The 13,758-nt window shown below is 36.5% G+C and overlaps 1 protein-coding gene across 1 annotated transcript; it reads right to left on the bottom strand.

Annotated features, from left to right (window-relative positions):
- Positions 1 to 2,616: 2,616 nt before the first annotated feature.
- Positions 2,617 to 3,212, bottom strand: LOC117140584. The gene has a single exon (XM_033303589.1). It carries the CDS (start codon positions 3,182 to 3,184, stop codon positions 2,765 to 2,767), a length of 420 nt encoding a protein of 139 aa, XP_033159480.1. The 5' UTR covers positions 3,185 to 3,212; the 3' UTR covers positions 2,617 to 2,764.
- Between the last annotated feature and the right edge of the window lie 10,546 nt (positions 3,213 to 13,758).

The following is a 13,758-nucleotide window of genomic DNA, read 5'->3' as shown; positions in this document are numbered from 1 at the left end:
TTGGGAATAAAAGAGAAAAAAGTGTGCTCGGCTTTACTTTACGAGTAACGGGTATAAAAACTTTATTTAGAGTGCAATTTTTTTGAAGCTTAGACCATGGCTAATATGAGTCCAATCAAGAAACTTTTGTTATATTTAACAATAATTAAAAATTTGTTTTTGTTTTGATTTACGAAATTACGAAATTTGATTAAAGCTATGGTTTCCGTAATTGTGGTGCACTATAAAGAGCGTAGTATGTATGCATATCTGTTTTTAAAATATGACTTCATATTCAATGAGACATTTGCAAGCAAACACAGAATATATATTCTTGATCAGTTCAACCATTGAGTCAATATAGCCATGCCCGTCCTTTCTCATTTACGCAAACTTGTCTCTCTTTTAGGTTTATTAGTTGCTTGACTACACTGAGGATTTTCCTTTTAATTTTAAACTGTGTAAATTTCCGTACAATGGTACGTTTAAAAGTTATCAAGTAAAAAATAGCCACTTTACCCAATTTGAGATTTAATTCACCCTTTTTGATAATGCATTTTTGTATTTCATGAGCAAGAAAAGCAGAGGAAATATGCAAAGTAGCTTGACAAAAGTAACAAAAGTTTTTAGAGTTTCTTTTAAAATCTACCCACTAGTTGCGCGAAAAACATATTTATATATATATATATATAATATAATATATATATATATATAATATATATATAATATAATATATATAATATATATATATATATATATATAATATATACATATATACATGTATATATATATTTTGGGTTGAGCTTTGGATAACGATTTTTACAAAATATATATTCTGCTTTATTATGATAAGAACAGTCGGACAATTAAATGAAAATACAAGAAAATAAATCTTTGTTTCTTTGTATTGAGCATTAAGTATTATTAGTACACACGCATATGTCAGTGTTTTTTAATAGCCATATAAATACTGCAAGGGTATACGTGCGTCGGATTATCGTGACCAGCTTCCTTTCCTGTTTTTAATTTATGCCTTGGTACGACAGTCCAAAACTCTTACATATATGTAGTTTTGGACAACACATTGAAATATGTGGCGATTTTTCTATTAGATGGCTGTTTATTTTTGGAACTGTTCGAACACGACCACATCAGCAGCTGGCCAGCGGCCAAAAGAGCTGTATCGCCGTGCCGCGGGAAGACACTGTGAATATAGAGGGATTCCAATGGCTCAAGGAGCGTCAGCTGTTCTTTGGCATTCAAGATAGGCGGCAAAACGGCCTTGCTTCATCATTAGCAAGGCATGGGGATGTTCCTGTTTTGGAGAAATGAGCAGGTGTCCTACCTAGTGACCCTCGCTCGGAAGTTAGTTGCACCTGCCTCCGAAGCGTCCAGTGGTTAGGGAGGTTACTTATTCTCTTTTTGTGATTTGGGTTTACCATACATTAGGAGGTAAGAAAGTTTTTGTCGATGAAATAAGTTGGTGAATGAACATCAGTAACATACATTTTACTCCAAGTTTGTTTCATTAGTAATGTCAATGTGATAATATGACCCGAAAATTGTAGTGTCACACTTAAGCATTTTTATTGTTCTTTTTTCATAGGGTCTGTCAACCATACGCTACCGTACTACCATAAAAAAGAGCCACCCTCGCCATTTCTTAAATTTTAGCTTGAATAACCCTAAGAAAGGCTAAAATAAGTATTCCTTTTTCTAGGCTAAACCTTATTTGAGTTTCGAAGAATTTGCATGATTATGGGATCATTAGGCAGGCAAATGTATACGCAATGGCTTTTCTAATTCCAAAAGCAATTTTAAAAAAGTTTAAGAAGAAATTTTTCTACGCTAATGGTAATCAGTCTCTGAAAACGGTTAATTTTATTATTTGTATGAATTTCTTATTACGTATTTATTGTAATAATTAAGTGTATTTCCCAAAGAATTACAAATATACCCAGAATTGACAACGATCTGCAGAAGAAACTAAAATTTTGTATTCGTTTGTTTGTAAATCCCCAAAAACTATCTCGACTGCGCATTATATTGTTTTAACTTTTTGTGGTGGCTGGAAAAAACTAATGTAAAATTTTCCATATTGACACAAAGTTAAGTAAAGGGTTTGCTGGGGCTGTGGGGCTGTGGGGCTGTGGGGCTATAGACAGCACTAATAACATCAATGGGAACTTTCTTCATACATGTTAAGTCAAAACCCGTTATGGCAGATCTTGAGGTGGGTGTTGCCCATTCGCCTTGCTGGTTTGTTGGGGTGTAAATCCAGTCTCTTGGTATTTTTTGGTCACCTCCTGGAATTTATCTCCTATTTTTGTGAGTTCCTTATGGATACCACGGAGCACCGGATTTTACGCAAGGTTTTTGACTGTAGTATTCGTAATTTTTTTTAGGTGGGTTTTGGCAGGAATTCCGTACACTTGGATAGCATAAAATAGGCCAGGAGCTAATATGCACTTATAGATGGAAAATCTACTAAGAAATGGCGGACAATCATTTATTAAAAATATTATAATATTATAAAAATAAATAATATCAACACAGACATTGATATTGACAATCGTTAGGTGGTGCAATTTTCGCCCCTGCTTTGCATTTCCTGAGCTAAATTAATAGAGTAGTGTATATTGTTTTTAGTTAGTATAATTTATTACATTTGTATATATGTTGTCAATATAACATTACATCATAACATTTATATTGTCAGAGATAAGTACTAGGTATTATACAGCAGAGAAATCACTTATGTATGTACATCTTTCAAAGATTTGACTTAGGGAATGTCACTGCCCGTCTTTTCAGGTTTTTTCTGGGGATTATGGGGACTATGATCCTTTTTTCGATTCGCTTCGGCACGATTAGTTGAGCTCTTTTTTTTGTTTTTTGACTCATTTTTGTGATGTGTGCGGTGCTTGCGGTGGAGGTCAGTTCCTTCTGGATCCTTACCCTTTGACTTGGCTACAATGCGCCTGGTTGCCACAGGTGGTCGGGTTGTTGTAATGACTTTAAAGAACAGATTCGATGCTGACGCTTGTGTTGTAGTTTTTGTCAGCAGAGCATCAGCTTTATTTGACTTGGACCTTAGTGCGACCTCATCTTCAAAAATCGATTCTGAGTGAAGTTCCTTTGGAGTGGTCTTTACCAATGCCAAGGATATAAGGAATAAGTAAGACAGGACCCAAATGCGACGCATCACAAACGAATGAATGCTTAGTGCTTGGCTAATAAATCAGTACTGGTGGCAATGGCTAAAATGGAATCTTTTATACACACTAGCCTCTGTTTCCATGGTGAATCAATGATTGCGTCAGCTGTTATAAGCATTCAGAGCAGCTGTTTTTTCCGATTCAGGCCACAATTCAATATCAAATTAAACATAGCTTAAAGCTTTTAATTGGATGCTTAAAAATACAAAGAATTCGACGTGAGAAAACTCTATTTTTATAGGATCAACAATTTTAAGTATTTAATAATTTTACCTTTATCTGTATTACATAATAATAATAAAATATATAATAATATTATTATTCATGCAAAATTTACCTCAAGAAGTAGAGGATAATATGAAAACGCCGACAAATTAAACTCTTCTGTTCCTTCGTAAAGTGTAATAAAATATATAATAAAGTGTAATATATATATTTATATAATATTATAGATTTTCCCAAGTCAACTTCTAGGGATTATCCTTCAATAACTAGATAAACTGTGCGCTATACACAACAAAGTAGACTACGAAATATTCAAAAATACATAAATATGGCTCCATCCGACACTAGTGACACACTAGGTTACATAACTTGCTTATATACTTTTAATAATCCTGGATTATTAATCTAGGATGAGCATCTTGACGTTCGCATGGGCAGTGAGGCAGTGACTCGATCGAGTCTGCCATCAGGAAATGCATGGTATTTTATGTTTTCTGTTTATTTGTCAATTCTTTAATTAACTTGATACTGTGTAAGTCGCAGAGTGCCCCATTGATGTATCCGGCCATAAAGATAACAACTGTTCCACTAGCCCATTGTATGCCAAATTCTGTATTCAAGTATCCAAAGAAGTGTGGGATTGAAACTTTGTAGATCGCATCTTGTACAGAGAGTAGAGTTGTAGTTGTGTATAGTTTACAGAAAAAAACAGGAGAGATTGCTATAGTCGAGTTCCCCGACTATCAGATACCCGTTACTCAGCGGAAGTGGAAGTGCAAATTGTGCAAAAGTTTGGGCATGACAGTTTTTGGTGGCTTAAAGGCGTAAAAGAGGCGTGGCCGGTAGAAAGTGGCATGACTAATAAAACTATAAAATAATATAAAACCATTTCCAAAAGTGTAGACGTTAAAAAAATATTAAAACATTTTTGGGCGTTGGCAACATGGGTCAAAAAACTTGAGCTGGGTTTATGTCTCTAAAATCATTTTTCTTAATCTCAACCTTCTAGCTTTTATAGTTCCTGAGATCTCGTTTATACGGACAGACGGACATGGCTAGATCGACTCTGCTGTTGATCCTGATCAAGAATACATAGTAATTTATTCATTAATAATAAAAACTTTAATTCCTACTACTTCTGTTCATATACCGTAGTATTTTAAGTAAATTATACATTAGTTTCGCCATGAAGCTCCAACAAACTATTTAATCATATGGACCAAATTGGGCCAAATAATATCGAAAAGAGCAGCAAGAATATAGACAATAAGATCCATTCTGTAGATTGTTTTGTGCTATAGAATCTAATTGGGGCACAGCCGAGTGCAAATATCTGAACGAAAAAAAACACACGGAAGAGTTTAAGTAGTTGGAAATCGTGAAAAGAAAGCGTTGAGCACGAAGCTAGAGAAAGTTATTAAATTGCTTAAATAGCGATGAGCGCGAACGACATGTGTTTGGAGTGCAGGGGCTGAAAATGTTTGGGTGGCAGGCGCAAGAGCCAAAGGAGCACGTCTTGTTCGTAGTCGTGCTCAAGTCGGCTTGCTGCCATTCAAACAAATCCATTTAAACCTTAAGACCAGAGTAAACAAAACACATGCAGGCAGTGCTACCCCCACTTGCCAGTTTGCATTTTAAGTGTGCATAGCAAGAAAAGAGACGAACAATTTAATTGAAATTGTAATCCCTACTCGGAATGGCCTTGGGTGAACTACACCCAAAATTATATCGTGTATTATCAAGGACACTGAGGTTACAAATGTGTGCGTTATGTTGGCAACGTTTATTTTAGCAAAATTGTTTTTACTTTTTAACAAAACGAAAATCTATGAGAAAAGGGTTGGCCAGTGTATTAATGCTTTCTTTGACTTGTTTGAACTGTCTTCCTGTTTTTATAAACTGTGAGCTTCTGAGATCTTAAATCGGATATGTTACTCGATAGAAGTGGTAATTGCACTTGCTCCTATTAGTTGATAAAGTGGACAAAAAAAAACTTCTAAATGCACTGCAATTTTTCCTTAAAACAGGAAAAACAAGAGAATCAGACATTAAATCAGAATTTATGCTTTGAATAAAATAAAGAATTACTAGACATCCATCAGAATATGTACTGAGAAAAAAAAAAAAATACACGATCGCTTGTGCTCAGTAGACTCTAAGGAAGGAATCATTCACATTAGAAGAAACCTTCTTTATTTCGGGAAAAAAACTAAAAATCCATAATTGCAGACTCGTGTTTTAGTTTGTTGATAAGAGATAAAAATTGGAGCAAAATCCTCTCAAAGTTATCGGATTTCTAACAATGTTTGCGTGTCAATTAAATTATTTGCTGATCTTCTGGCGCAAAAAGATAAGTTAAATGCAATAAGAAAAACCCGAACAAGATAATGTCCTTCACCACCTTAAACTGAAATTTGCGACCGAAGTACACTTTTTCATGCATTTACAGTTGTATGTATATGTCGGAGAAGGAGATGTTGTTTTGAAAAAAGCGCCTTATCGAAGGATTATTAAGACTTATCGATAAGAGAGCCAGGGTTGAATTTGTGGACCGGGTAGAGTTGCCAGAAGGTAGCGACGGGTGTCTAAAGAGGAACAAGATTGACACGCGCCAAGGAAAATAAGAAAAATGCAAAAGAGGGGAATCACTACAAAAACCAAAAGCAATATAAAGCTTTAAAGGAAAAAGAAGTATTATAAGTCTATGTCATATTTCATATATATGTACATTCCTGTGCAATATATAAAAGTAAAAAAAAAATAAAGTTATATTAAAAATTGTATTAATACATATATGAGACATAGTTTTAATTTAATGTCAGTCAGCCTTTGATGAACTTTAATTCAAGATCTAGATTTTTATCTACAAAGGTATCCAACAGAGCAATGTGTATAATGGAGCATTTACGCCCGTTGATGCAAGTGCCTCCCCTTTCGATTTTAGCCGTTTCTCGTAGGATAAAAGGGTATACTAGGTTCGTTGAAAAGTATCTAAGAGGTAGAAAGGGCGGCAAATAAAGTATACAACTATTTTGATCAGTATAACTTGCCTAGTCGATCCGGACATGTCCGTCCGATCGTCTGCCGTGATCTCGACAACTATAAAAGCTAGATCGTTGATATTAACTCTTATTATTATTATTCGTTTATTATGCCTCAAAATCATTCGATTCTTGGCGTTTATACGCTTATCTCGATTTGGTAAGCGCTGAAGTTGTAGAGGATTCAGCTTCAGCGATTGGTGTCGATGTGGATGCAAATTCTTCCGGTTTCATGGGCCTAGAAGGTAGCAAAATAGTATTATTTCCGGACGCCAACGGCTGAATCGTAGGGACTGTCAAATCTTTTGGGCTACCTCTCCCTTGGCCACTGTTCTGGTTACCCTATGACTGGTACAAGCGACCAGGATAATGAAGACAAACCCTGTGATGGCCTGCATTGAGTGCCTAAAGCTGTTCGATGACTGAAATTGATTTAATATATTAGTTTTCGCCGCCGCCTTTTGTATACCAGCAATAGCTTCTTTCTATGACTAACTTTATTATGTCCAATTCTACGAATTACACCAATACACATGTTTAAATATCAATAGATGGCAAAACAGCTTCAACATGGTTATCTTTGCGTCACTTTATTGAAAAATTCGTACTGCAAATTATGTTTACTAAATGCGATTAAGACTTCGCGTGTCGCAATCGAAACTGGCGTTTAAACCAAAAGTTGAAGACTGTATCGGTAAAGCGAAATTCGAACGGGCACTAAATTCTATGAGATATTTATTACCGTTATTCGCAAACGGGAAGTACATTATGAAGTACATATACAGCTGTGTTCATAAAAATAGCAGTGCGAGGGAAACTAATAAATACAAAAAATAAATCCATGTCCCTTTTCGGAATCGACTTTTTATTCCACTTATTTTTGTAAAATGGAATGTGTAGATATGGAAAAAGAAAATCCCGTTAGTTTTTCATGTTATCCTATTTTTATTTACATTCTTGAGCAATTTCACCATTGTTAGGCTGATCATAAAAATAGCAGTGAGTTTAGTTTATTTAAAAGGCAATAAATTAAAAAAATATATATTTTAGTGGGTAGAGTGGGACAGCACTGGACAGAGGAGTCCACGAAAGGTTCTCCTACTTAGCCCAAGGCATATTAAGGCAAGGTTAAGCTTCGCTAAAACCTACCTAAACTGGCCAGTGTTCCAATTTCTTAATATCCTTTGCACTGATGCATCAGTCCCATCATGATGGGTCAAAAATAGTGCTATTTGTTGGAACTGGTTCACTACAGTATATCTGATGACCTCCAAACACGGAGTACCACCCAAAACACCCACTGATGACTTTCAATCATGGTGGACGTGAAATCCTGGTATGGGCTTGTTTTTTTACAATGGTATGAGTCCATAACATATGATTTATGGTATTATAGACCAAAAGGCATATGCAAATATACTTAGTGATGTCTTGCTGTCATATTCTGAATATAATATGCCCTTAAAATGGATATTCCAGCAGGATAATGATCCGAAACACACAAGCGAATCGGCTAAGAATTAGTTCACTCAAAATATGTTCCTTATGTTCTCTAGATCTCAACCTGATAGCTTTTATAGTTCCTGAGATCTCGACGTTCACACGGACGGACAGAGCGTGCACTTGACGACCTTACTATATACTACATAAACCAGGGTCCCCTTTGGAAAAGCTTTAAGCAGATTGAGAGTAGGGCCATAAGCCATTGTCCCATTTCTGAAGCCTAAATTAAGTTTCGAACTATGGAAAAGTACTAATTACAAGCTCGGACTAACGCATTTTTATTATCACCAACTTAAGAAAGTGAAAGGGTTTTGGCTGGCGGATTTGGAATTCCAATTCCTAAACTTAAATTTTCAGAAATTTTAGTCACTAGTTGTGCGCCGAGGCCAAATAGAATTGGCACCAGCTGCGCGGCTTTTAAAACCTTTTCTCCTGTTTGCGTGGTAATATGGCATTAACGTGATCTCTTTGTGAATTAATTTAGTTGTTGAGCTACTAAGTTTTTTTATTTACCAATTTTATACCCGTTACTCGTAGAGTAAAGGGGTGCACTAGAATAGTTGAAAAGTATATAACAGGCAGAAGGAAGCGTTTCCGACTATATAAAGATATATTCTGGATCAGGATCATACGTCTGTCCGTATGAACGTCTAGATCTCAGGAACTATAAAAGCTAGAAAGTTGAGATTCAGCATACTGATTCTAGAGACAAAGACGCAGCGCAAGTTTTCCCATGCTGCCACGCCCACTCGCACGCCCACAAACCGAACAAAACTGCCACGCCCACACTTTTGAAAAACGTGTTGATATTTTTTCACATTTTTATTAGGCTTGTAAATTTCTATCGATTTGCAAACAAAATTGTATACCACACCCACTCTAACGCATTAAATCCGCCCAAAACTGCTACGCCCGCAGTTTTGCAAAATATTTTCATATTTTTTCGTTATTTTATTGGTCGTGTAAATTTCTATCGATTTGCAAAAAATTTGCCACGACCACTCTAACGATCTAAAGCCACCAAACCGGTCAACCCCACACTTTTGAACAATTTATAAATTTTTTTCCAATTTTATACCCCAATAAATATCGATAGCGAGAAAAATTATGAAATTTCGCATTCGCACTAGCTATGTAACGGGTATCTGATAGTCGGGGAACTCGACTATAGCATTCTCTCTTGTTTTTATTCTTAGTGTTGTCTTAGTCAACTGACGGGACATTAGTTCGAATCCATGAAATATTTCACTGTCGCAGTCGGAAGGATACAAAAAGTATCCGAAGAACCTCGAGTGGAAAATAAATAAAATTTTATAATCCAGTTATCGTAACAATTTTGTGGCGAACTACGTGGGCGGATGGTAATGTATAGCGCTGGTTCCGGCTACCAATTCTCGGTTGATTTAGGGGGGTAATAATTAGCATCGCGGCTACTCGAACGCACGTATCAATCACTTATTTAATTTGCGTGCTATGACAAAAAAACGGGCATTGGAACTAACGGACGACAGGACTAAGGACAAACAAGGACATCGCAACTTCTTTCGACAGCAGCTGTTATGCTGTCGACGCTCACCGTACCATGACCACCAATGCATTGCAATGCTTCGGTCCACCAATGTCATTGCAATGAGTTAACATAAAAGGAGATCACTACAAGTATGCTACACTTCCCACAACATAGAACCTCTGACGACGCATGGCTCCCCTTGAGAAATTTACCCAGATGTATTATACATTATACATTTTAATTTTAAACATAAAATAAACTTAAAACTGACACAAATTTTTTCTGAACAGTTTCATAAAGCTTATCAGAACTGATTAGACAAGGTTTAGGAACTAAACAATCTAATTTACATTTTTTAAAACCGATTTTGGATTTGTGGCCTTAAATGTAAAATTATTTTAACCTTTGTAGACCTTATGTAAGATGTAAGATTTTTTTAAGCAATAATTATTTTTTCTACTTGAACGACATTACAGTTTGTTTAAGGAGGGAGGCGAGGGAGGCTTGGGACTTATATTCTAGTTTTTCTTTTAATTGTAATGTTTCGTAAAAATTTGAGCTTATAAATAAGCTCTTAATTTTTCTTTGGGAATTTTCCAACAGAACTTATATTCCCAAACTAGAGAATAGAAAGCGCCGTAGTAGCATTTATTTATATAATGTTATATCGGCATCTGTTTTCTTATATTTATATAAACATTCACCTTTGCCTTAACTTTAAAAGAGAGTTTTTTTTCTCTAAATTAAAAATATAAAACACACATCGAAATTCATAGAAATGGCTCTGGCTTGGATCTTGCTGCAAAAACACCAACTCTAACGCCCTAAAACTGCCCAAAACAGAAAATTGTTGGATATTTTTTTCATAATATTATTAGTCTATTGATTTGCCAAAAAAAAAATTTTGCTCCGCCCACTATAACTCCCTGAAACCGCCAAAACTGACACGCCCACACTGTTGCAAAATGTGTTGCTATTTTTTCATATTTTTTTTTTGTAAATTTCTATCGATTTGACAAAAACTGTCACGCCCACTCTAACGCTCACAAGCTGCCACTTTCGAGAAAGGATTTAATTTTCTTGGATTAAATTAAAATTAATTTTTTGACCTCAATTTCTACCGATATTCCTGAAAAATTTTGAAAGTTCTCGGCTCCACTTGGACTAGCTGACTTACGGGTATCTGATAGTCGGGAAACCTCTCCCTTTCTCTCTCTCCCTACCCGATTTATTGATATTAGCAAAAGACAAATCGCAGAACTCTTGGAATTACAATTTTTCTGTGAACGAGTGCCACTAACACTAAAGTGTTGAACTGGAAACAATTTTCATCTGCCAGTGGCAGCTAAAAGTGAGCTTAATCCGGTAGCTGGGAGCGGCGGTACCCGGTAGCCGTTAGTCGTGAACTGGCTGACCGGCTTTGACTTTCGGGTTGTCTGAGGGAACAGGAAATAACTGCCATTAAGCTGCAAGGACAAAAACTTTGGCATTCTCCTTGGCTTACATTTCATCAGCACTAATGATAAGAAAACAATTCAGCAACGTAAAAAAGCAGCAAAAAAAGGGACAAAACGTGAATACCAGGACACCAGACAAGGAGACGTCTTTGGCTGCAGCTGCTTAGCCGGCATAATTATTGTAATAAGCAGAAAAATTACAATTTTCAACTTGCGATGACAACGCCACTTGTCATTTACTCCCGTCCCGCCAAACTTCGTCACACGCTCTCCAACCCGCTCTTTTCAGCACTGCATTGAATCATTTTGTAATTTGCATTTAATTAGGGATTTTGTACAGCAGCTGCCGTGGCTAGAAATAGAGCTGCTGCAGCGGGATCTCCAGGTGTTTTCTTTTTGGATTGTTTAGCCAAGTGTATTTGCATGGGGTGACGATGGCTTAAAGTCACTCAAAGGATTTGCAAATAAACCCCTCTCGGGCAAATACGGCTCGTAGAAAGCTGTTCGCCACCCAAACATCAGTGCGTATGGGCACATTTAATTACGGGACATCTTACGCTCTTTCCCTATTTGCTTGTTTAACCAGGACGAGGGGACTAGCTACTAGAGATTCAGAGGGACGGTTATGAGTGGAAACAGGAAATTAAGTCCTAAGCCGCGTTTCCTACTGAGCTCTTGGGTTGAGAAGGAAATCGGGTTGGAGCCGGTTTCCTAACCTCATGGGCTGTGAACACACTTATGCTGACGGCATAATTGGAGTCATTTGGGTGCAGCATAAGTGAATTTATTTGGCCTAATGGAATTACGGAGGAATGGTCACTCTGCTGAACGTTGAGACGCAATAGAGCTAGTTCCTAACACATTTAAGAGGGTAAACTAATAACCGATGCGTTAGCAGAAAGACGATAACAAAATTCGAAAAGATAACTGTTTCTCAGTGACTGCCTCAATTACCTGGCCCTAGCAACTAAAACAGTTAAGCCCGAAGTAATCTTAGCAGGCAGTGTTTGTTTTAATAGACGGATTAGGAAAAAGAAAAAGATGTATCCTTAAAATGGACCTTTGTTGTGCGGTCTGCCCTGGACTACTGTTCTCCGTCATGCGGAAAACGTGTGCGGACAACGACCACGAAAGTGACAAAGACTGCTGTCGAAAGTTCAAGGAACACTACTTGGCACTAATGGTCAAAGAGACCAGCTAAACCCACGGCTTATTACTGCGAGTATAAAATGGCGTCGAAACCTGCAGAGCAATCGAAACGGAAACAAAATATCGCTGAAACGCCAATGCGGCAGAAAACAAGGGAGGTAGTTCACAATAGACGCAATTGAAAAGCAGCGTCAACATGTATAGAACTTGCTAACAAGAAGTGTTTGACGTTGACATGCTCACACATTTCGATACCAAAATACACAATGGAGGGCCAAAAGCAATTGAGTGTTATTGGCAGTTTTTCTGTTCGGTTAACATTTTTATGGAAGCAGCCAAAAAGGGAATAATGACGCCCCACTTCTGTTAAGCGAAATAAGACAGTTTTTGACCCTGGATTTGTATTTGGAAATCGTACTTAGTGGTGGGCAACAATTGGTAGTTTTAAATTAGATCCGTCTTTCACTTGGCTTAACTATCAAGTCTTTTGTCAATAGAGGGATCCATTTAATGTCTCAATAAACCCCAACTGCCCAGATTGCATTTTCAGCAGCCAAATTATGTACGATTAAGTACAAATATATATGAAAATTTGAATCGTTCCTCGGCTTGACGCATTTCGTACTCCTTTGCTTTGCAACTATTGCAGATTTCCCGGAAAGACATCGCAGCTGCAAGCTTACATAAACATCGTGCAATATTTTAAAAGCAGTAGGCAACTCTGCAAGTTTTGTCAGCTGCAAAGTAGGCCGCATCATTAAATATGTATGTCTGTTAAGCTGATTAAGACCGAATCAGCAAGTGCTTGTTACACAAAAGCGGCAAAGTCCTCCCGCGGACACGAAAATCAAATTGTTGTCAACACTGCCGCTCCCTTTGATTGCTACGATTGATTTGAAAACTTGAACAGATTCACCCAGGGAAAAATATTGCACACTTCTTCGATTTTCTACAGTATCGATATAAATGTGGGTCTAACAAGCGTGTGGGAATTCTTAGTCAATTAATAAATAAATGCATACATAACAAAGTAATGCTTAAATTTTAAAAGTTGCTTAAGAACTTTGATTAGTATCTGCTGCTAAGTAATCCTGATAAGTAAGAATATTTATAATTATAGTTTGTCTACTTTTTAATTTTATTTTTATCACCAGCACACCACCAAACACATCATTTTGATTGATAAAATATAATTTTAAAATAAATTCTTTCTGAGTCTATTTCCAAAATAAATGATTGGGGATGTGATGCCAATTTGTATGAAAATACATTATTACAGTTACACGCTAATTTGATTACATTGTATTACAATGGATGTTACTTGTAAGAAAATTTCTTTAAATCGATTTGCAATTATTTTGCAAGGAAATAAATCATAGTAAGTTTCCGTTAAAACCATTAAACAAAAGTTAATATTATGAATAGAGGCATTCTTTGGGTGAACACGCATGCTCATACTTTTAAGAAGTGAGTTATTTAAGTTTCATGTGCGTATTTGTTTACCCAAAAGGCTTGCGACATTTAAATAACTGCAACCTTACTTACACATCAAATACAATACATACCTTTTTCTCAATGTGCAACAGACAATATTGCATAGCTTAAATCTACTTCCTGGGCCAAAAAAGTTGTCAAATTACTAGTTCGCCAAAAGGTTCGTGACGAAAAGGGCGTAG

The sequence above is a fragment of the Drosophila mauritiana genome, chromosome 3L (genome assembly GCF_004382145.1).
Source record: "Drosophila mauritiana strain mau12 chromosome 3L, ASM438214v1, whole genome shotgun sequence".
Taxonomy (NCBI): Eukaryota; Metazoa; Arthropoda; class Insecta; order Diptera; family Drosophilidae; genus Drosophila; species Drosophila mauritiana.
This window is presented reverse-complemented; position numbering and strand designations above follow the sequence as displayed.